At 41.6% G+C, this 23,256-nt stretch overlaps 1 protein-coding gene across 1 annotated transcript; it reads right to left on the bottom strand.

The window, feature by feature from the left end:
• Positions 1-8,271: 8,271 nt before the first annotated feature.
• On the bottom strand, positions 8,272-12,232 carry LOC139447755 (ESF1 homolog). The gene has a single exon (XM_071229241.1). The coding sequence runs from the start codon at positions 12,150-12,152 to the stop codon at positions 9,792-9,794; it is 2,361 nt and encodes a 786-aa protein (XP_071085342.1). The 5' UTR covers positions 12,153-12,232; the 3' UTR covers positions 8,272-9,791.
• Between the last annotated feature and the right edge of the window lie 11,024 nt (positions 12,233-23,256).

Raw genomic sequence — 23,256 nt, 5'->3', positions numbered from 1 at the left:
AAATCGGTTTGAGTATGGACCGACGACATGATATAGGAGACGATACAGACATGTTGTTTAATGCCGCATTCAGAAATATTCCAGCTATATTATGGCGGTCTGTAAATAATCGAGTCTGCTCCAGACAATCCAGTGATTGACCTCATGAACATCGATCCAAGCAATTGGGATCGATGACATGCATCAACCAAGTCAGCGAGCCTGACCACCCGATCCCGTTTACGACAAGCATAGTCACCTTTTACTGCATGCAAGCATGGGTTGCTGAAGACTTGTTCTATCCCGGATCTTCACGGGTTTCATCCATTTTAGGCACCAAATAACCGTAAGAGCGACCAATCACCCAAAATGATAGTGAACGGGTTAGTGAATGTTGTTCATAGACATCGTCCCGTGAAGATCCAGGGCAGAGTAGGTCTTCAGCAAGGGTGGTCAGGCTCGCTGACTTGGTTGATGCATATCATCGATCCCAATTGCGTGGATCGATACTCATGATGTCAATCACTGGATTGTCTGGTCCAGAATCGATTATTTACAGACATATAGCTGGAATATTGCTGAGTGCGGCGTTAAACAAACAAACAAACAAAATCATAGACACCGTCGATAATATTCCAGCTGTGCTACAACCAACTGTTGATGGTCGAGTTTGGACCAGGCAAATCAATGACGATGACCACCGATCCACGATGACGAGCCCGCTGTCAGCCAAGTCACGGAGTGTGACCATCCAATCCACCCCCCCCCCCCCCCCCCCCCCCGGATCGAACTTGTTATTACACGTTCTTCACTGTTCATCTTCGAATTCCGATGATTGATGCTCATGCTATCAATCACTGGTTTTCTGGCCCAGTTTGGATTATTTAAAGGCACCACTGACATACCTCCTATATGCGGGTGGCATGGGTGGTCCAGTCGTCTAAGGCGCCGCGATTCGCTGTGCAGAGTTGCGTCCCTTGGACACGCCAGACACCTATGATTGTGGGTTCGAATCCCGGTTCGCCAGGGTTATGTTTCTAGGTTTGTCAGCACCATACTCGTGCTCGTGGGTTTCACCGAAGTGGTAAACGTCTGAGACCTGCATCACTTCGGGCTTTCCTCCCACAATTAGCTGACACGCCGCGATATAACTGGAATGCTGTTAAAAGAGGCTTTTAACCCAACTAACTCACTAACTCCTATATGCGTAAAAGCAGCGTAAATCCAACATTCGCTCCTGCACTCACTCCCGTGTATTTGCGAAGAATGTTATTGACAACACCGAAATAGATGACTCCATACGGTAAACATCCGTGAAACCAAGGAGCTTGCCAGACTTGTAAAAGAATAGCAGTCGAGCTGAGAACTCACCAGGTAAGGTCAAGGGCATAACTTCTCAATCCAACTGTTCAGCAAATTATATCGACGCCTCTATTGCTGACGGTCACGGACCAGGGGCTGTAAACCAACTGCCTGCGGCAGGCGAAAAAGCACGCCCCGAGGTCACGCTGGTATACTTGTCAGATCCCAAGCCCAGGGACATGGCGGAAAGGGAAGATGTCAACGCCAAGACGTCGTACAGGAATTTATTGTTCCAGTATGAGGATACTTACCTTCCATCAAGTCAAGGCGCACCTTCACCAGCGCATTATTTAATCGAATAAAGTTTGCTTTCAGTCCCCTTGTTAGCAACGTGTAGATTTAATATTTGAAGCGCAGGTAAATATTGTCCAATTGAAAATGGTTATGTTACAAATTCAAGAACATTTCCGCAGACCTGTCTGAAGTCTCTCTCAGACCCGAGAAAATAAAATATAAAAATAAGTCTAACTGAAGTCTAGAATGATTTAGCAAGTCTAGATTGGCTCAGCTCTGAAATTAAGGATTGTTCTGGGCTCTATTGGGATTTTATTATTTTTATTTTCTGGGACTACATGTTTGTCTAAACTGTGTACTATACATCCGTTTTAAGCAATGGGTCATACACTAACGTGCTTCGGTACCTTAACTAGACCTCTGACTAACGGGATCGGGTGGTCAGGCTCGCTGACTTGGTTGATTCATGTCATCGTATCCCAATTTCATGAATCGATGTTTATGATGTCAGTCACTGAATTGTCTGGTTCAGACTCGATTATTTACAGACCGCCGTCATATAGCTGTAATATTGCTGAGTGCGGCGTTAATCAATAAACAAACCAAATAACTCGACCTCTGGCACAGAGATGTACCTATCTTTGGAATGTTGTATATTCTCTTGTTATGCATTAACTTCACCTATGTCGATTCATGACGATGAACTGTATGAGGTAAAATGAACTCAGGGGCACAATCATTTATCATGGAAGGTGCGATGGGGCTATTCCTCCCCAGACCCCAGATATTGTTCCGTATTAAACAATCCCCTTCCCCCACCCCTTCCCAGAAGCCTTCGTGTATTGTTCGATCACTGCTTGACGGTCATTCCCAATGTCATAGACATGGAGCGTATTGATCTGAGACAGCCCTACACACAAACCCGGGTGCTAGCCACTAGTCAGGCAGATGTTATGATATATAGATCCCGTGCATACAATATACATTGTAAGGTGCCTGGTCACAGGCGGTATGTTCGGATCGAGAGAGTGACCAGTGCGTCAGTTCCATCATGGCGTGTCAGCTAGATTGGAGGAGGCTGGAGCTAGCCGATGGAGGTCCTTGGCGTTAACCACGTTGGTGAAACCCACGACGGGTATGGTTCTGACAAACCTAGGAACATAATTATCATCTGGACTAACATAATGATAATGATCTAAGACTAACATCTAGTCTATGACATAACATGGTTTACAGAATAAAAGTTGTTAAATAACTAGTATCTTAATAAAATATAATAAAATGGAGCCACAAGATACTTTCTTCATTTTCAGAATCTGCAGTTATCTAGACTTGCCAGATATTGTAGACTTGTATGGGCTGTATTGGATATAATTGTTTCAGGGTCTATTATGGTCTGGGCTATTTTGGAATTCGAACCCAGGATCATGTTTCTGGCCCGCACAGTGAATTGCGGCACCGACTACTGAGCTACCGAGACCTCCTTTAGTAGGTCTGCTGTTGTCACGGAGCACCGGCTCAGGCACGCCAGGTATTTTAACGTCAGATTTGGGGACACCTGTGGCCCAGTGGTCTGGAATGCCGGAATGTGTTTTACAGAGTTGCATACCTTAGCAATGCCATGATCCGCTGCTCGTGTGTTCGATCCCAGATTCGCCCTGTTTATAATCCTGGGTCTGACGTAACTGACATAATGTTTAAAGCCAAACGTGACGAACCCAGCTCACTTTGTTTGTTTATTTTTTGTTTAACGCCGCACTCCGCAATATTCCAGTGATATCACCGCGGTCTGTAAATAATCGAGTCTGGACCAGAAAATCCAGTGACTGACATCATAGCCATCGATCTACTCAGTTGGGATACGATGACATGCATCAACCAAGTCAGCGAGCCTGACCACCCGATCCCGTTGGTTGCCTCTTACCACAAGCGTTGGTCGCCTCTCAAGACAAGCAAGGGTTGCTGAAGACCTATTCTCTTCACGGGTCCTAATGGATGTGTAGATCCTAGGTTCTGTATTCTGAATGTGCTGCAAGTGTTTGATGACCCTCTGACCGCTACACACAAAGTTATTATACAGATCAGCTGAATATAATACAAAATAATATATAACTGCTGTAGTAGCTGGTTTTAGTAGAAGCACTAGTAGGCTACTACCTACAATCCAGCGACGGCAATTTATTTCAGTGAGACACTGATATCTGCCATGTTCGCGTCACATTACAGCGACAGTTTACGACAGGGGGAAACAACGTGATGTATATAGGTAATGCCTTGGGCATTAAACATTTTGACCTCTCGAAACCATTCCCCAGGGCTTGCAGCCGTAATAAATCCTTTTGACTCTCTAGTGGGACTTGATAGACGTGTTACCTCTGAGGAGTGGTTGACCGCTAAAAGACCTTTGGTATATGGACTGAGGGGTATATATATACATGTAAATTAAGTAACAAATGTGATGTCCAAAGTACAATACACTGCCCATGTGATAAAACGAATAACAGGCGTGTGGAGTACACTGAAAGATTTTAAGGATCGTTTGATAAACTGGTTATTGTCTATCGGTAAATAAGTAGTAAAGAACACGAGGAGAATGCGTATTGTCAGTAAACGAATCAGTCACACAATTCGGTCTTGGGATATTGTGATGACAGTGTTGTAGCCGCCATGTACTCATTTCTAATACATGCACTGCCTCGAAAAATATTGTTCCCAGCATATATATGAATGAATCCGGTCACAATCAGCTTACCATGTTTTAAACATAAGGTTATGTTAACTGGTTGAGTCGTGACTCTTAGCCTAGGCCACAGGCATATTACAGCAAACCACCCTGATCTGTGAATACTCGAGTGCTGGTCTTGCAAACCGGTGGTCGATAGCTTGAACACCCACAAAGATATTGTCGAGGCTTGATGTTACATACACAACCGGCCACACTATCATGTCCATATATGTTGACAACAAAAGCACTGGGGGTGCGTGAGGAAGGGGTGGGGTGGGTGGGGTTCTTCGGGGTGTCCGAGATACCTTCCAACTGTAGCAACAACAAAAACAACAAATGAAGATTAGGGTTAGAATAGATCTATAGTAACCCATGCTTGTCGTAAAAGATCGGGTTGTTAGGCTTGCTGACTTGGTTGATGCATACAATCGTATCCCAATTGCGTAGATCGATGCTCAAGATGTCAATCACTGGATTGTCTAGTCCAGACGCGATCATTTAGACCGTAGTGATATAGCTGGAATATTGCTGAGTGAGGCGTTAAACAATAATCAAACAAACAGAAACGTGACTTCTGTTTACAAAAGGGACATTCAAGGATTGTTTTTTTCTCACTTTTTCTTTATCCTGATATACTGTTGACGATGAAAACATTCATTCACTCAGAACAGATAATCCAAATGCATGTTGCTCGTTACTTTTTAGTTATTCAAGTCGTTGGTTTCAGTATTTCGTATTCAGCTGGTCCATGTATACACGGGCTTACATACAGCTATATAAAGAGATATATATACCGGATAATACGTGTGCTTGCATGTAGAGTGCTTCTTATCGCTCTGCCGAATATGTTATAAATATAAGAATAACATACTGCAGGCGTATACAAAATGGAATTATTATCAATTGACTTGCCACTCCACGATCAAAGGGTATGCCATGTTTATAGCACGTGATTGGCGAGGCGAAGGTTGAAATATATAAAAGAAATAATTGTAAACGATTTTCAAAGTCTTGTGTATGTTTAATGTGCACAGAGTGTGTAAAGTTTTTACGTTCATTTAGTGCGTGAATACCCTATACAAAAGCCGAGATAAAATTCCTGGGCAGAACTGCTTTCAGCAAGATGATCTCGGAACAACCCCTAGTCTTGATCAGACGCTTGAAAAACATACAGGTCATTGCACTGAATGCTTCGGTTTGAGTGGTTTGGACTATTTTGAGTTGGGCAAATATATCCATATATACATGTGAACGGCGACACACAAAAATCCTATAACGGTCGGCATCAAAATCGAAGCAGACAATCGACTCTCAGCAATCAAATCTTCTCACTGAGCATAAATGCGTTGTCACATCATGGAATATATTATATATCACATAGCGTCCACATTTAGCTCCCCATTGTCGTCATACACTGCGTCAGCGAAGAAAGCACATGTTCGCCGGTTCTCGAGCTAACCTTAACGGCAGCTTCTCAAAATACGCTCTTCAGGTACACTATTAATTTCATTCAAGGTAAACGGGGTCATATGGATGCGTCGGTTGTGACGTCACGCGCCGCAATCGATGCGTGCTCTCGCAGTGCGTGGTAGGTTGTACTAGTCGATAAAACTCACTACGGTATTGCGAAATACATTTCTTAGCGAGATTTACCGATTCCGCGACGATTTCCGTCGTGATTATGAAATTATTTCATCAGAGCGTATTTCGAAACGAGTCCAGTGTATAATTTGCGTAGAAAATATGTAAGAAAAAAATCAGAATCAGACGATGTAATCAAAATGTGCATAAACTTAACCTCGAAGGTCATATGAAAACACAGAGCTTGCGAATAACATTATAGGCCTTGTGATTATGTATATTTATGTTCAGATGACAGAATGTAAAAGGAAATAACAAAAATAACACTATACAGACATAAAGTTTTGTGCATAAGATTAAATTCTATTTAATTCATAAACAGAGCTCATACAAGCGATACAAGAATACAACACTAATTAGAAAACTTGTGGGATGCGAGTAAAGTCTGAACAGTGATTTTGTAAACTAACAAAAACTAAGTTCAATTTTGATAATTCAACATTTATACTGGTTTTACTTGCCACTGGTTTCTTGGAGAGTAAAAATAGCCATTAAAGTATAAATATAAGTGCTTCTTCTGAGTGATGCAAACAGCTCAAGTGTACAAAATGGGTTCCTCCCTCTGATATATAATTCTAAAACGTGTGGAGTGCCAGGCAACATATACGTCCACAGCAACCCGTGCTTGTGGTCAGAGGCGACGAAATGGACCGGGTGGTCAGGCTCGGTCACTTCATTGATTGCATGTCACCGTATCCCAAATGAGTGGATCGATGCTCATGATATCAATCACTGGATTGTCTGGTCCTGACTCGATTATTTACAGGTCGTCGTCATATAGGTGGAGTATTGTTGAGTTTAATGTTAAACAACACCTCACATATGCCTATACGTTTCACCACAACAGGTGTTGCTGTCAAAAAATCTTATCAGGATAAAATACACACCCTGCCATAGAATTGTTTAATTAAGATCTATTTATTGTCTTTGGTGGTAATTTATACAGAAATAAAGATTTTTTTCCAAATAAAAAGGGGTGTGTGCCCCCCCCCCCCCCCCCCCCCTTCTCTCTGTATGCGCCCATGCACTGTCAACTATCTTACATATTTGGAACGGTTCATTTTTAATCATTCAAGTGAGTATTCACGCAGCTTTTAACAATATTTTATCATTTTATGCAGATGAAGTCATGAATATATCGATTTTAATTGTATAAAGTTTCCATTTTTTCTGAAAATCTCAGATTCTTCGTTTATGCATCACCTAATAGGTACGAAGTTTGAAGACCATTTCTGTTGTCCCCCACGATGATATTGCTAAAAGCAGCATAGAACCATACTCAGGGTCTGTTTAAACATTCACCCATTAGCGTCCACCCGTTACCATGGTAACAATACAAAAGACAATCATCACCTTAAATGACATGGTATACTTAGTCATGCCTATATATTTGATCATGATAGAAGTAAATACAAATACAGAAGGTAAAACAGGTAGTTCTCGACCATTCGAACGTGCCTTCTAACTCGACACCTTCAAAATATTTCCAGTGGACCAAAAACGGAAAAGTTTTTTTTATAATATCAAGTATGTGTGATTGCTGTTTGTTTCCTTGCCACAGTAACGGGAGCAACGTTCACAGGAAATATTGTACACACAGTGAGGCACGGCAAACATGGTAGTTCTGTAACTACCACACCCCTACAGCCTAGTCTTGTTGGCCAACATGGGGCACTGGGGACCTCATCTACACAGGATATTTCAACCATCGACAGTCAAATGGATTTTAGGATTTAGGTGGAGCAACACTGGTGTCCTCACTTATATATTTCATTGAAGCTTATTGATGGCCGCACAGGCTGCTTCTCAATGAAGTGAACTTCGATCCACCCTGAATGTGTGATGACACACACACAAAATCCAGCCAGCCCATGCTTGTAGTTTACGTGTAGTCAGTACTATTCACAGTCTGTGATCACCAGGGGGCACGGATGGCCCAGTCGTCTAAGGCGCAGCGATTCGCTGTGCAGAGTTGCGTCCCTTGGGCACGCCAGAGACCTATGATTGTGGGTTCGAATCCCGGTTCGCCCCGATTATGTTTCTAGGTTTGTCAGCACCATACCCGTGCTCGTGGGTTTCACCGAAGCGGTAAACGTCTTAGACCTGCATCACTTCCCACATTAAGCTGACACGTCGTGATATAACTGGAATACTGTTAAAAGTGGCGTTAAACCCAACTCACTCACTCACTCAGTGATCACCAAGTCTCCATATTTGCTGGAGTTGTCTCGCAGGGTTCGGAAGACCTATCATTCCACCCAACCTGAGAACTGGGAAACTGTAAGGAATGTTGAAACAAAGCATAACAAATATTATAGTTTATTCCAATGAGAATGTTCTCACACAGTAGACCGTATACCAAATGATTTAACAGTCAAGTGTGTCGCAACTTGTATAACAATAACCATGATATCATGTGTCTCACAACACAGGCCCATCCAACAGCCAACAGGATTGCTGCCATAGACTGTTTGTTGTTTAACCCCGCACTCAGCTATATTCCAGCTATATGATGGAGGTCTGTAAATAATCGAGCATGGACTAGATAATCCAGTGATTGAAATCATGACCATTGATCCACACAATTCTGATACGATGACATGCATCACCATTTTGACCCAAGCATCCTCCCTTTAAAACACAAGTTACTGGGGCCATGGTCTATTCTGCCCCGGAATTCACAAGTTACTGGGGCCATGGTCTATTCTGCCCCGGAATTCACAAGTTACGTGGGCCATGGTCTATTCTGCCCCAGAATTCACAAGTTACTGGGGCCATGGTCTATTCTGCCCCAGAATTCACAAGTTACTGGGGCCATGGTCTATTCTGCCCCGGAATTCACAAGTTACTGCGGCCATGGTCTATTCTGCCCCGGAATTCACTAGTTACTGGGGCCATGGTCTATTCTGCCCCGGAATTCAGTGTAATTATTGCATCCAAGCTATAAACCATCCAGTATTTTACTGTTACAGGCATACCCCACCTGTTTCCTGCCATCCTCGGGTCTTCGTGGTTTATATTGATTTGTTTTGTTTGTTTGTTGTTTAACGCTTCAATCAGCAATATTCCAGGTACTTGAAGGCAGTTTGTACAAAATCGAGTCTTCTAACCCCAGTCTTTACAGGTTGCTGCCATAGCAAAGTCCCTGGACCCACATATTGGCTGGTCCAGAATCATGTTTAAACTATCCATATGATTTTCTGTGTTTCCATCTCATGCCTGCTGTAAGTGTTCATTTCAACATAAATTAAAGTTTTCTTATCTCAATGTTCCTCACTGCTGTCGAAATGTACGGCCCGATGTGATACAAAACAATAGTACTCTTACCATTGCACACTCATAAAAATCCCAGCTTGATCTTTCTTCAGCAATATTTATTAACAATTCCTCCCGAAGCAAAGATACTCAATCTACATAATAAATTCATTTAAAGACTGATACCAAGTGTTCTTCTCAACTTTAAAATTTAATTGGCTCATAAATTTAATATATCTGGTTCTGCAGCTGTAGCTGAAAAAATATCTGGTCTCAATACAAAATCTCAACCCCCCCACCCCCATATCAAATGGTAGGTCTCTTACACTCAATGTATTTTCATGGTGTAACATTTTCAAGATTTTATGTGTGTTTCTCCTACATTTCGACTTGTGCCAATCAACTTTCCAGAATCTAACTTTAGATGTTTCGACACTTTTTAGTCTTTGTCACAATTTATTAGTAAACTAAAAAAAAAATCTCATAACTGAGCTGGCTACTCATGAATATACATATCCTTCATTTACAAAGATCGGACTGGACATCCTTTTCTCTATAAATTATGAAATAATTGTCTAATCTATCATCATGAACATCATTTCTTTTTCTTTTTAGTTTGAAACTGCTGAGTTTTTGCCTTCACAGATTTCACAAGCGAGGACAAGGACATTTCCTTGACTGGCATCAGTTCATCCCTTGCTTCTCTCTTCTCCATCTCTACCTTAGCCTTCTTCCTCTCACTACCACCACCGTCAATCTTCCTCCGCTTCAATTTCTCCTGAATAATTGCTTCCATGCCTTTTGTCTTCTTAAATTCTGGAGCAGAGGGATCAATATTGAACATGTGGGAGTCAAATATAGCTCCAAACCGACTGTCATTCATGTCAATCTCAAAATCATCCCCCTTCTTTTGTTGCATGTCTTCCTCCTGTCGCTTCTTCTTTTTCTTCTTCTTCTTCTCCACCACCAAATCACCCAGGTTAAAATGACGACTCCCATCCTCTTCATCCATCATCAACAGTGACAGCTCGGCCTGGTCCTTCTTCAACATTTCTTGTTCTTCCTCTGTCAAGTCCTTCTTCCCTTTCTTTTTTTTCTTCTTCTTGGAAGATACTAGCTTCCCACTACTTAATGCATCAGTGAAGAAACTATCGGCTAAGTCTGCCGGGAGTTCGTCATCGCTGAACGCCTTCTCTCCGGACCTTCCTTCCTTCTTATCGAGTCGCACTTTCTTCATCTCCTCCCTCTTCTGTTTCTTCTTCTCCTTCTTCCTCTGCTGATACTCCTCCCATGGAGTCTGATCTTTTGTCTTCTTCTTAGTTTTCACAATGTCATCAGTCGTGTCCTTTAAACCTGGCTCCCATTCTATCTCCATTTCCATGTCCCCTTTACGATTTGATGACTCATCAATATCTTTCAACAAATTCTTATATTTCTCAATTTGCCTGTCCTCATCTGAAAATTCATCACTTTCATCTGACTGAGCTATCGGACCACCATAGCCTTGAGCTTCATCCTCAGATGATGATGCCAGATAGGCCTTGAAATCGTCCTCATTTATCTCCCCATTTTTGTCCATTTTTTTCATGGTTACTTTCACTCTGTCCTGGTCGGTTTCGTCCCACGTTAGATTCACTTTTGACTGACACAAAGCGGAAGTGAAAAATGCAGGGGGTTTGTATGCTGACGCATCCGGGAGGGTAAGGCACTCATTTTTAATAGGCTCATCGAATGTCATATCATCTGGTATGTATCTCAAATCCATGCGAGCAGAGCTTGTTTCATATTCCATACCATCACATTCATCATAAATCTTACTAGCAGTTGCCACTGAATCACACTCTAAAACAGCATAGTAATATTTCAGCCTGTTAAGCTGATACTGACGAAGTTTTTCGCGATGATACGGACTCTCTTCATTCTCATCCTCTTGCCTTTCTTCATCCACATCCACTTCCTGGCCACTTTCCTTCAGCTCTGTCGGACCGTACATTTCCTCTTCTTTCAAACGCTGAAGCCCAAACTCGGATGGGTAGATACGGATAGAATTGATCACACCATGAGAGGGCTTAAATGAGTTTAACAACACAAATAAATCAACAGCCTTGATCCTATCCCAGTCCATATTGCAAATAGCCAGACGATGACTCAACTCTTCTGCTTCTGGCACTCCCTTGTCCAGCTCTCCCCACTTGTGATCAAATCCATCGTCTTCCTCCTCCAATTCATCATCATCATCATCATCATCATCGGTTGAACTCTCAATCAACCCCTCACCACGAGCATAATCTGGTTCATCTGCCCCAACTTTAGGTACAGAGTCACCCAGGTCACCGGACTCGTCGTCCGAGTCATCATCATCATCATCTTCATCATCATCATCATCACTGCTAACTTCATCAACAATGTCTGTTTTATTTACACTTCTAATAACTTTTTTTTGGTTACCTTTGGAAACGTTCAAATTGTCCTCACTGGACTCTTCTTCTGACTGATCCAGTTCTTCCTCACTACTTGGTTGTCGACTCATTTTCTTCTTCTTTGTGCTTGCATGTTTGACAGAACTAGTACTTTGTTCTCTCTTTGTACCATTAGTCTTTTTCGCTTTAGTTTCCTTCCTGTGTGTCGATTTTGACTTCGTTTCCACTTTCTTTTGCAGTTTCGCAATCATTTTACTCTCTTCGTCAGAACCGTCACTGTCGCCCTCATCCTCATCTGCAGAGTCGCCTTCATCGTTATCTGACAACTCATAATACTTTCTCAGATTTTCGTTTGTCGTAAACTGAATTGGCCTGCCCCGCTTGTCCACTGAATATTTCAGCTTGAATTTCTTGTCAGTGAACATTGACTGAAATCGTTTGTCGATTTTTACCCTTTTCTTGTTCTTTGGCATCGTCCGAAACCGGGGATCCTTGACGATGTGAGCAAACCGCTCGTCCTTCCTTATGTCATCCATTTTGGTGAATGAAGTGTGTCGGTACGTAGTAAATAAATGAATGAAAACACTACAGTTCCTTCCACATGTTGAACGACCATGTGCTTTGTGCACATAAAATCATGACGTCATCGGTTTATGCGTAAACAGTAAAGGGCATGCACTCTTGGAGGAATATTTCTAGTTGGAGAATCGAGTAACCCGTACGTAAAATATTTCCATCATTCGCTGACGGCGAGAAACGGTCTTCACACTTGCGCACTCGAGTACAAGTGAATTGGCTACAATATACAATGTTCCCAATTCTGTTCAAAGCACTATTACCTGACCTCATTTAGTGTAAAAGGGGTTTTAATGATAGATTTTTTAATCATACTAAACGTGATTCAAACGTACAAACATATGTAAAAAATTTAAAAGGAATAACAACCCGCTTCAATTAATTTATCATACTCTGTACTTAATATTTTGAGCAGAATTATGTTTGAAAGGACCGGACATCCTGAATTTAATAAACATAGCAAACTAATTAATTTTAAGTAATCTTTTGATATTTTCAATTTCGTTTTTAGTTTATTCACTTTATCGAAACTAACATCGTTTGTGTTGTGTTTTGGAGTGATGCAAACAGCTCAAGTGTACAAAATGGGTTCCCCGATGTGATATATAATTCTAAAACGCGTGGAGTGCCAGGCACCGTATACGTCCCCAGCAACCCGTGCTTGTGGTCAGAGGCGACGAAATAGACCGGGTGGTCAGGCTCGGTCACTTCATTGATTGCATGTCACCGTATCCCAAATGCGGGGATCGATGCTCATGATATCAATCACTGTATTGTCTGGTCCAGACTCGATTATTTACAGGTCGCCGTCATATAGCTGTAGTATTATGGAGTTTTACGTTAAACAACAGCTCACATATGCCTATACGTTTCACCACAACAGGTGTTGCTGTCAAAAAATCTTATCAGGATAAAATACATACTCTGCCATTGAATTGTTTAACAAACGTTATTCAAATATATACATCCGCAATGCTAGTTCATTTATACTGCGTTACGGCATATTATTCAGTGAGGTAAACAACGACTAGTAATACAAAACAGGATATTCTCATGTGCATTCAATATTTTCACAAGACTATCACGGCTCAAGCCCGGTTTCTTCATTGATTGCATGTCTTCGTCTCCCAATTGCGGGACCGATAATCATGATGTCAATCACTGGACTGTCTGATCCCGATTTTATTATTTACAGACCACCACTATATAGCTGGAATATTGCTTAGTGCGACCTTAAAAAACAAACAAAACAAAACGTGTATTTCTGTGAGTCGAATGGATGCACAATTGAACCAAAACAACGACAGGCCATATTTCAAACAAATGGTATCCTCGCAAAACAATATATGCTTCACAAATGTACTTTTTCAATTCTCCTTTCCTAAACCATATCTATGTGCCTCGTCCAAGTTATGTAAAAACAAACTTTTTTTTATTGTTTTATGTATACATAGTTTGCTCGAAGTCAAACTCTCAGACTATGTGTTATGACTTTATTTAGAATATTGCCAATTAAGTTTGTTTTCCATGTGTATATTACTTATCACGATCACGCGCTGTCAGATATTTCATTTTGTGTGTAATGCACGTGCAGCACGTGGTTCCTTGAGAGAGTCGGTCTGCAGTGTTGACGCGGTGTAACGAAATTCATAATATCACATGACAACTCCAGACAACAGACAGTTCCATTTTCTGTGACCAAAAACCCCTTTCATTGCCGTACACGAAGTAAGTCATTTAAAAAAGAATTCAGTCTTATAAATGGACATTCTTTAACTGTTTTGCTGAAGTCTTTAATTTCAGCTATGCATTAACTTTTTTCTTATCTAATAGTAGAACCCGTGAAGATCCGGGGTAGAATAGGTCTTCAGCAACCCATGCTTGCCGTAAAAGGCGACTATGCTTGTCGTAAAAGGCGACTGACGGGATCGGGTGGTCAGGCTCGCTGACTTGGTTGACGCATGTCATCGTATCCCAATTGCGTGGATCGATGCTCATGATGTCAATCACCGGATTGCCTGATCCAGACTCGATTATTTACAGACCGCCGTCATATAGCTGGAATATTGTTGAGTGCGGCTTTCAACAAAAAAAACCCAACCCAATCAATCTAATAATAGAAAAACAGTAGGAAGATTGACACTTGAAAAAATATCGAAACGTATTTCACCAAACAGCATCTCGACCTGTAGCTTGGTTTTGATCTTAAAACTCAAGTGACCACTATTTATTTAATCGTTTGTTACGTTTATCGCTCTTCTTATTGATCGACACTCTTAGGTGTCCTTGTCAGCGCTGACCAACCGAACTGCGCACAAGAGCTAGCTTTTGTTTACAAGGCTTCGTGTTTATTTTATCAATACTCGCTGTGTGAACTCCCCGAGGAGAGTAGTCTCTTGAAGTTATGTCACTGTTTGGCAATGGAAGCAGAGATATGATTAATAAATAATAGCCCTTGGAGACAAGTCTGAGTTTCAGTGGTTTGTTTGTTTGTTTGTTATACTATTTCAGTTATATCAGGGCGTGTCAGCTTTATGCGGGAGGAGTGATGCAGATCATGGACGTTTAGCAAAATGATAGGCCAATGGGTACGGTGCTGACAAACCAAAGGTCATAATAGGCCGGAAAACGGGATTCAACCCCACAATCAGCGAATCCTGGCACGACTGATGTCTTTCCTCAGCAGGGGGCACGGGTGGCCCAGTCGTCCAAGGCGCCGCGATTCGCTGTGCAGAGTTGCGTCCCTTGGGCACGCCAGAAACCTATGATTGTGGGTTCGAATCCCGGTTCGCCCGGATTGTGTTTCTAGGTTTGTCAGCACCATACCTGTGCTCGTGGGTTTCACCGAAGGGGTAAACGTTTGAGACCTGCATCACTTCGGGCTTTCCTCCCACATGAAGCTGACACGCCGCGATATCACTGGAATAATGTTAAAAGCGGCGTTAAACCCAACTCACTCACTCACTGTTCCTCCGTACAGAGAATCATCGTGGCTGTTGATAGAGACGCAATCACTACGCTGTTGTCAAGACTACGAGACAGGAGTAGCTAGATACGCAGCAGCCCGTGCTTGTCGTAATATTGTTCCACAGTTGGATCTGGATCAAGCAGTGGCTTTGGTTGACGCCGTACTCTGTGCAGAGTTGCGCCCCTTAGGCTTGACAGAATCCTATGATCGTGGATTCGAATCACAGATTCGCCCTGATGTGTTTTCTTAGCACCGTTCCCGTGATCGTGGGTTTTACCTAAGTGGTAAACTAAACGTCATTCATTCAAACGAAACAGCAAAGATATATTTGTACTATACATTAATGCATCTTGTATTCGTGGACGTTACTGTTAAAATAGTAAGAGAAAAAAGAAAAGAAAGTAACTTTAGCTTCTGACCGTTTTTCTATCCCACAGGGGGAAGTTGGGTAGCCTTGTGGATAAAGCGTTCACTCGTCACGCCTAAGACCCAGATTCGAATCCCCGCATGAGTACGATGTGTGAAGCTCATTTCTTGTGTCCCCCACGATGATATTGCTAAAAGATTGCGTAGAACCATACCCAATTAATTTTATTCCACAGAAACCAACATGAAAGAAATTCGACACTGTTTTTTTTTTTCAACAAATAGTCTTAATCCTTCACTAAAACCACCAACCGCATTCTGGATCGATAAATTCAATATGTTCAATGTTAAATGTTTTGATCCATTTTTTGACATAAAAGAAAAGGTTCACGATACAAAATAAAATGATATCACCGGAGAATAGCGCACACAATGCAGGACCTAGGCACTGTGGCTCTCTAAGTTCTAGAGGGGAGGGCGGGTAGCCTACTGGTTAAAGCGTTCGCTCGTCAAGCCGAAAACCTGGGTTCGATTCCTGACATGGGTACAATGTGTGAAGCTCATTTCTGGTGTCCCCCGCCAAAACTATACACACTCACTCAAAGTTCTAGATACAGCAGCTTTATTGTCAACAGAAGTCACTCAAGATCGTGCACATCAATATAGTCCACCTTTTAAAGTTCGTTGTCATCAGAGGGACAAGTTTTAGGAAACGTCTCTCTAGATCTGCCAAATCTTTTTTTCTGAAATTCACTGAAACGGTTCATAAGACGTTCAAAGAGTGTTTTGTAAACAAGCTCTATTAACAATATCAATATTATCAGCCAATCGGTCAGATATCGGGAATTCATCACTAGCTTGAACTAGTTCTTGCACTGGAATGACACCGAGTTGTCTGCAATGTGTTTCAGTGTTTCAAAGAGCTTTTGTATTGTGTTTTAACACTAGCTTTTACACAAGTTGAATTTCCAAGATGTAGATACGGTTCAGCCATTTAGCTGAATCTACAGCTTGTGTCACAGATTGGTGTCCGTATTAACAATAGGGTATGTCGTGGTCTGGAAGTTTACACGTAATACGTTCATTGAAGCAAGATGGTCAATCAGTTGAAGTATTAAATTTTGTAAAAATATTGAAGTTTTTAACAACAAAAATAAATCGCGTGATACAAGCAAGATAGTTGTTGCAGTATGTTAAATGTTTTTAAACCATGGCTCCTTTGTCTTTGACCGTGGTCTAACTACATTGTTAGTTAAACACCACTTGGCAATGACGGAACTTCTTTTTCCCCCTATCATTTGTCTTAATGATAGAACAGTTTCATGAAAAACATTTGTCGCCAGTGGGATTCGAACCCGCGAAGTCCACACTGAAGGCTAACGAATGTAGTCTTCTACCACGGCGGCATGGGAGAAAGGGTATGAAATATACAACTAAATATTTACTCGCATCAGTACCAATTGCTTTACCCTTTATGAACTGCGAAATGTGTTTTATGCATTTTTTATACAGTATGTTACTCTATGCATTCTAGTATTTGTACAGTACTTGTGATTTTGTAGCTTTTCGTTCAACGAAGCGAACAGATAGAAAAGAAGTTACTATTATCTTGACCAAGGCTATATTTGCTCATAATAGGCCCATCTGCGCGCCTCGTGGTTTAATTAACCATTTCAGCGATTAGACAGTTTGTCCTCGTTGTCTAACATATACTTATAGTATTATCAAATGTTCTCGTGGTCTAACCTATACTTATAGTATTATCAAATGTCCTCGTGGTCTATCCTATACTTATAGTATTATCAAATGTCCTCGTGGTCTAACCTATACTTATAGTATTATCAAATGTCCTCGTGGTCTAACCTATACTTATAGTATTATCAAATGTCCTCGTGGTCTAACCTATACTTATAGTATTATCAAATGTTCTCGTGGTCTAACCTATACTTATAGTATTATCGAATGTCCTCGTGGTCTAACCTATACTTATAGTATTATCAAATGTCCTCGTGGTCTAACCTATACTTATAGTATTATCGAATGTCCTCGTGGTCTAACCTATACTTATAGTATTATCAAATGTCCTCGTGGTCTAACCTATACTTATAGTATTATCGAATGTCCTCGTGGTCTAACCTATACTTATAGTATTATCAAATGTCCTCGTGGTCTAACCTATACTTATAGTATTATCGAATGTCCTCGTGGTCTAACCTATACTTATAGTATTATCAAATGTCCTCGTGGTCTAACCTATACTTATAGTATTATCAAATGTTCTCGTGGTCTAACCCATACTTATAGTATTATCGAATGTCCTCGTGGTCTAACCTATACTTATAGTATTATCAAATGTTCTCGTGGTCTAACCTATACTTATAGTATTATCAAATGTCCTCGTGGTCTAACCTATACTTATAGTTTTATCAAATGTCCTCGTGGTTCAACAAACATATACAAAACCTGTTTTCTCCCCTTACATTGGAAATATAAAAAAAAATATATATTAGTATACATCCACCCCCTAGAGTGTCGTGGGTTCGCACCCGCCGGGTAAAACAAAATAAGGCCTCAGAAGGTGCTACTGCTTGTTACCCTGTCTCGCGCTCGGCATTAAGGGGCTAAAACATGACTGGTCAGCTCGAAGTCAGTATACTGTGTCTAGTGAGGTATCTATGTTAAACTGCGGCATGGTATCTCAGTGGGCTAGCACTATAAAACCGGCATTTATAGTTAGGACTAGTTTAGTTACTTATGATTTACATATTTAATTTCGATGCTCATGATATCAATCACTGGATTGTCTGGTCCAGACTCGAATATATACAGACCGCCGTCATATAGCTGGATTATTGCTGAGTGCGGTGTTAAACAACAAACAAACAAACAAACAAACATATTTAATAATTAACTGGGGTGCAAAAGAATATCAACCTCACCGTTGAGTTTATCATATGTTTGATTTTACCGATATTATATTCCAAACATAAACTGTACTGGCGCCTTGTCAGCACTCCAAACAAACTTTAAAAAAATTGAAAACATGTTTGCGCATAATATTCAACTGCTGGTGGGTGTCTTAGACATCTGATCTTTGTCCCGGCCATTTGTTGTATATATGCTGTATATATCCTTATAACGAACTACGGTTATTACGAACTAAATTTAGAAGTCCCTTTGAGTTCGTTATAACCTAGTATATGACGGCGGTCCGTAAATAATCGAGTCTGGACCAGACGATCCCGTGATTGACATCATGAGCATCGATCTACACAAATGGGATACGATGACGTGCATCAACCAAGTCATCGAGTCTGACGGCCCGATCCCAGTTAGTTGCCTCTTGCGACAGAGCGTTAGCTGTCCAGCTGTATCAGGACGGCCAGTAAATAACCGAACCTGGCCAGACAAACCAGTGATTGACAGCATAAACAACAATCCAAACCATCGGGCAACGAAAACAAGCTACCTGCCTCGTGTCAATCACGGTAACCTTGGGACCCATTCTGCTGTCGGGTCACTATTGTGGTTTTCGTAGACAAAAAGATGTTGAAATGTGAGAAACATATTTTTCTATTATACCATTTTCATATTTGTCGGTCCATCAAAGGTCAGTGTTTAGATGTTTGTGTATTATATGATTATAGACTATAGACTCCGAAAGAAGGACAATCAGGCTATGGCAGAACATACTGTTAAATAACTTAAAATTAATTAACGGAAGGTCCGGGGTTCGATCCCCGACCACGTGATACCAAAAGATGTTACTTTTTGTTACCCTGCCTGGCGCTTGGCATTAAGGGTCTAGCACAAGAACTAGTCGGCTCGGAGTCAGTACACCGTGTCTGAGTGGGGTATTCATGTTAAACTGCGGCATGGTATTTCAGTGAGCTAGCACTATACATCGGCGTCAGTCCGAACTTGTACAAGCAGCAGCCATCAAAACACACACACACACGTGTGAAAAATGAAGATTTTATTTCAACGAAAACATAAGTGCTACCTCGCAAAAACTCAAAAACACTTGATGTTGCAAAACCTGACATAAAAGTCAAATTAGAAAAGAAGAAAACGAAAAGGCGTTAAATCATACACATTTATTTACAAGCCCGTGTATAATAAGTACACGCTACAGACGTAAGTCTCCGACACACCCTATCACATCCTTAACCAGAAACTGTTTGCCAAGATTTGTACCTAATCCCAAGCTATCTCACTCACGTGACCTTGGACGGTGACAATAGCCGCAATCAGAACGTCCTGTAACAGCTTCTTTGCTCCTCATACGACCTCAGACTTCTCGTAACGGCGAGATCCGACGCCATCTTGAAATTGCCATTCACAGCACGTTCTTGAAGACGCGCCCCATGCATACCAATTTCCCGCCAATTATGAAGGTATTGGCGCGGAATTATAGTGTTACTGTGCTACCTGTAGCTGTCGGTTGACATTTCGAGGCGAGGGCAGAAGACGGAGATTAGTTCAATACACTCCAGACAGAAGGACGATATCACAAAGGAACAAGCTCAGGTTCTTTGGAGATTTTCACGAATAACAGTAGACCACGTGTAAGTGGGGACATCACTTGCGATGTGTACATATCCGCTGATATATCACATAACGGTATTTATCATACCCGCGTCATGTGAATAAGTAAGGTGAACAATGGATCTGTTAACATGTGAAGAAAACCCATGTTTCAGCAACCCATGTTTGCCGCAAAAGGCGACTGTGCTTGTCGCAAGAGGCGACTAACGGGATCGGGTGGTCATACTTGCTGACTTGGTTGATGCATGTCATCGTATCCTCATTGCGTAGATGGATGCTCATGATATGAATCACTGGATTGTTGAAACTGCGCCCTTAGATATATGAAAAGGAATTGTTCCAGAAAAATAAATGTTGCCGATTGTCCAAAAAGTTGTATTGGGAAAAAAGATGAAATTGTTTGGTTCCCCAGAATATCTTCAAACGGCGAGCGAAAAAGAATATTATTCAAAATAAGTTAAATGGCATGACATATTTACTAAAGTAATGTGAAAAAATCGGTTGTTTTTTAAACCTTTGTAGTATAATTTGTCTCCAAGTGGTCGGCCCTTGTGTCGAACCCGCCTACAAGATCATCCAGGCATCTTCTACGTGAGTGAGTGAATGTAATTTAACGCCGCAGTCACGTTCATTGCATAGGATGAGGTCTGCACTGGTAGCTGATATGAAGAGCGTCCCTCACTTTTAAGCTTTGAGGTACTAGAGCACTAGAGCTGGAGACCTATACACCCATGGGTGCATCAGAGATTCGACCAGCAACTCATCACAGTGACTTGTGATGTCACACAGCACTGTTCTAATCACACCCCCCCCCCAAACCCCCCCCCCCACCCCCACCCCCCTCTCTCCACACACACACACACGCACGCACGCACGCACGGACGGACGGACGGTCGGACGCACGCACGCACGCACACACGCACACATTTATAATGTAGCACAAGGTCGACAAATATCCATGGTAAACCCTCCACATCCTTTCTGTGCTACTTATCGTGTAATCTCCCAAGCGTACCGTAATCATTTTATCCTCGGGTTGTAAAGTTTTCCAGTGTCACAACTGCTGCGGATATGAAACAAATGTGGTTGTGGTGACATGTACGTTTGGCAGAGAGGATAACCGTTCACAGCTTTCCTTAACCCCGCCTGGCACCTGACGAGCCTCAGAGGCGTCTGCTGTCTCGCGAGCAGACGACATGTCGGAGGTGTGTTCAATATTTAATAATGCCCGACATAGAAGCTGACTTGGTTGGGATTAAGGAATTTCATGTGTTACATCGTGTTTTTGCCTTGTTTTTTCTCTCCAAAAAGAAAGAGTTTGGTAAAGACGTATATCGAATTATAGGCATGTACTAATGTGCAACGTAATGACGGTTGAGAGTTGCATGGCGAATGTCCGAGTTTGCATATATGTCTTTGAAGTTTGTCATTGGTGACATTTAAAAATGGCCACGAGAATTATACTGCGCCTGCACCTCGTCTTCTATTTACGTGTTCAGCCCCCAGCGTCTATTTGTACCAGTGAGCAAATGAGACAATTTATGCAAGGCATGCAGTTAAGGTCACTGTGATATATCACCGAAGTGACGTAAGTCGTGATGTAACTTCGTCACTTGACATGCTCTTGCCATTTCCATCAACTCCTGATCGTCTCTATGATCATGATTCAATCCTTTCATTGTAAAATTGACAAGACTGGTTCTTATAACCTTTTCTTGAATTCTAAATATCAAAAACCTTTCTACAGTGAACGTTTCTAGAACGCTTCGAACTGTCCCTGTATATCTTCGAGGTATGAAGGTCTATCTAGGCTGGGAAAGACCTTTTAAAAATAACGGCATGGATCTGTAGCTCACTTCGATATGTGGTCAACAGTTTAAATGTCAACGGTCACTTAATCTAAAGTGCTAGCAGCATAATTGGTCAAATGTTTTCTGCATAAGGGACCTTTGGTGAGACTAAATATATTGAAAAATACCTTGCAACTTTGTATTTTTGTAGCACACATCTAATCTTCACAAGCACAATTATTTCTTTCAAGCATTTTCTCGGTCAAATTATTTTAGATAACTTTTGGATCCTGTTTTAGAGCCTAAGCACATTTTGAGATAATATAGAGCATTTTCAAAAGTGCAAAAGTCAGATCAAGGTAAAGATTTCAAATACCCCAAACGGCGTTGGGCCCACTACTAGATACACATTTTTTTTTTAAATGTAGGATTCGAACCTCTTGAGTATATTCAGACGTCATCATTGGTGGAAACAAGCATGTGAAGTTTCAGCTTCATTGATCCAGCCATTTCGGAGGAGACGAACGAACTGACCATGACATAAGTTTGACCTTCAGTCACGTGAGTTAAATTGAATATAATATCGTTCATATGTTTCATATATAAGGAAGGAAGCCCGTAAAATATATCTGATTAATGCTTTCCATTATATTTCATATATTATAATCTTTTCAACCGAGTGAGAAATAAACTCTGCTGGAAACGCTTGTATAATCTCAAACACTTCATACTGATATTAAAGTGTTTTGATTGGATGTTGACAAGCGATTTTCTCCGACGTCCGCGCAACATATCCTTGACACTGTAAGTTCTCACTGAACAATTTTGTAGTTGTTTTGTCTATGTCGACAGGTCATGGTTATGCCTGCCATCAGGGTAATGAACAAAAACACTTATCCATCAAACAGCTATCGCCATTGATTTGTACCGTAATGGTGATTGGTCTATATATCGGGAGTGTTTCGGCAATGTGAAGTTTCGACATGTACACGTAAACACTTGTTAGAAGCAGTTACTGCTTGGAGTACGGATCTTGCTCCCCAAACAATGGGGCCAGTGGCCAAAATATTCATGTTAAACTGGGACATGGTATCTCAGTGAGCTAGCTCTATAAATCAGCATCAGTTCGGACCAGTACAAGCAGTAGACATCAGACGTGAGTGAGTGAGGGAATGTTATTTAACGCCGCGCACGTTCATTGCATATGATGGTGTCTGGACTGGTAGCTGATATGAAGAGCGTCCCTCACTTTTGAGCTTTGAGGTACTAGAGCAATAGAGCTGGAGACCTATACCCCCCCCCCCCCCCCCCCCTCTCCACACACACACACACACGCACACGCACACGCACACGCACACACACACACGCACACGTACATGCAAAGAGTGGGCT

This window comes from Haliotis cracherodii, unplaced genomic scaffold (assembly GCF_022045235.1).
Source record: "Haliotis cracherodii isolate W230 unplaced genomic scaffold, xgHalCrac1.p SCAF_7, whole genome shotgun sequence".
NCBI lineage: Eukaryota > Metazoa > Mollusca > Gastropoda > Lepetellida > Haliotidae > Haliotis > Haliotis cracherodii.
Note: the sequence above shows the minus strand (reverse complement) of the source record. Positions and strands in the feature narration are given on the sequence as shown.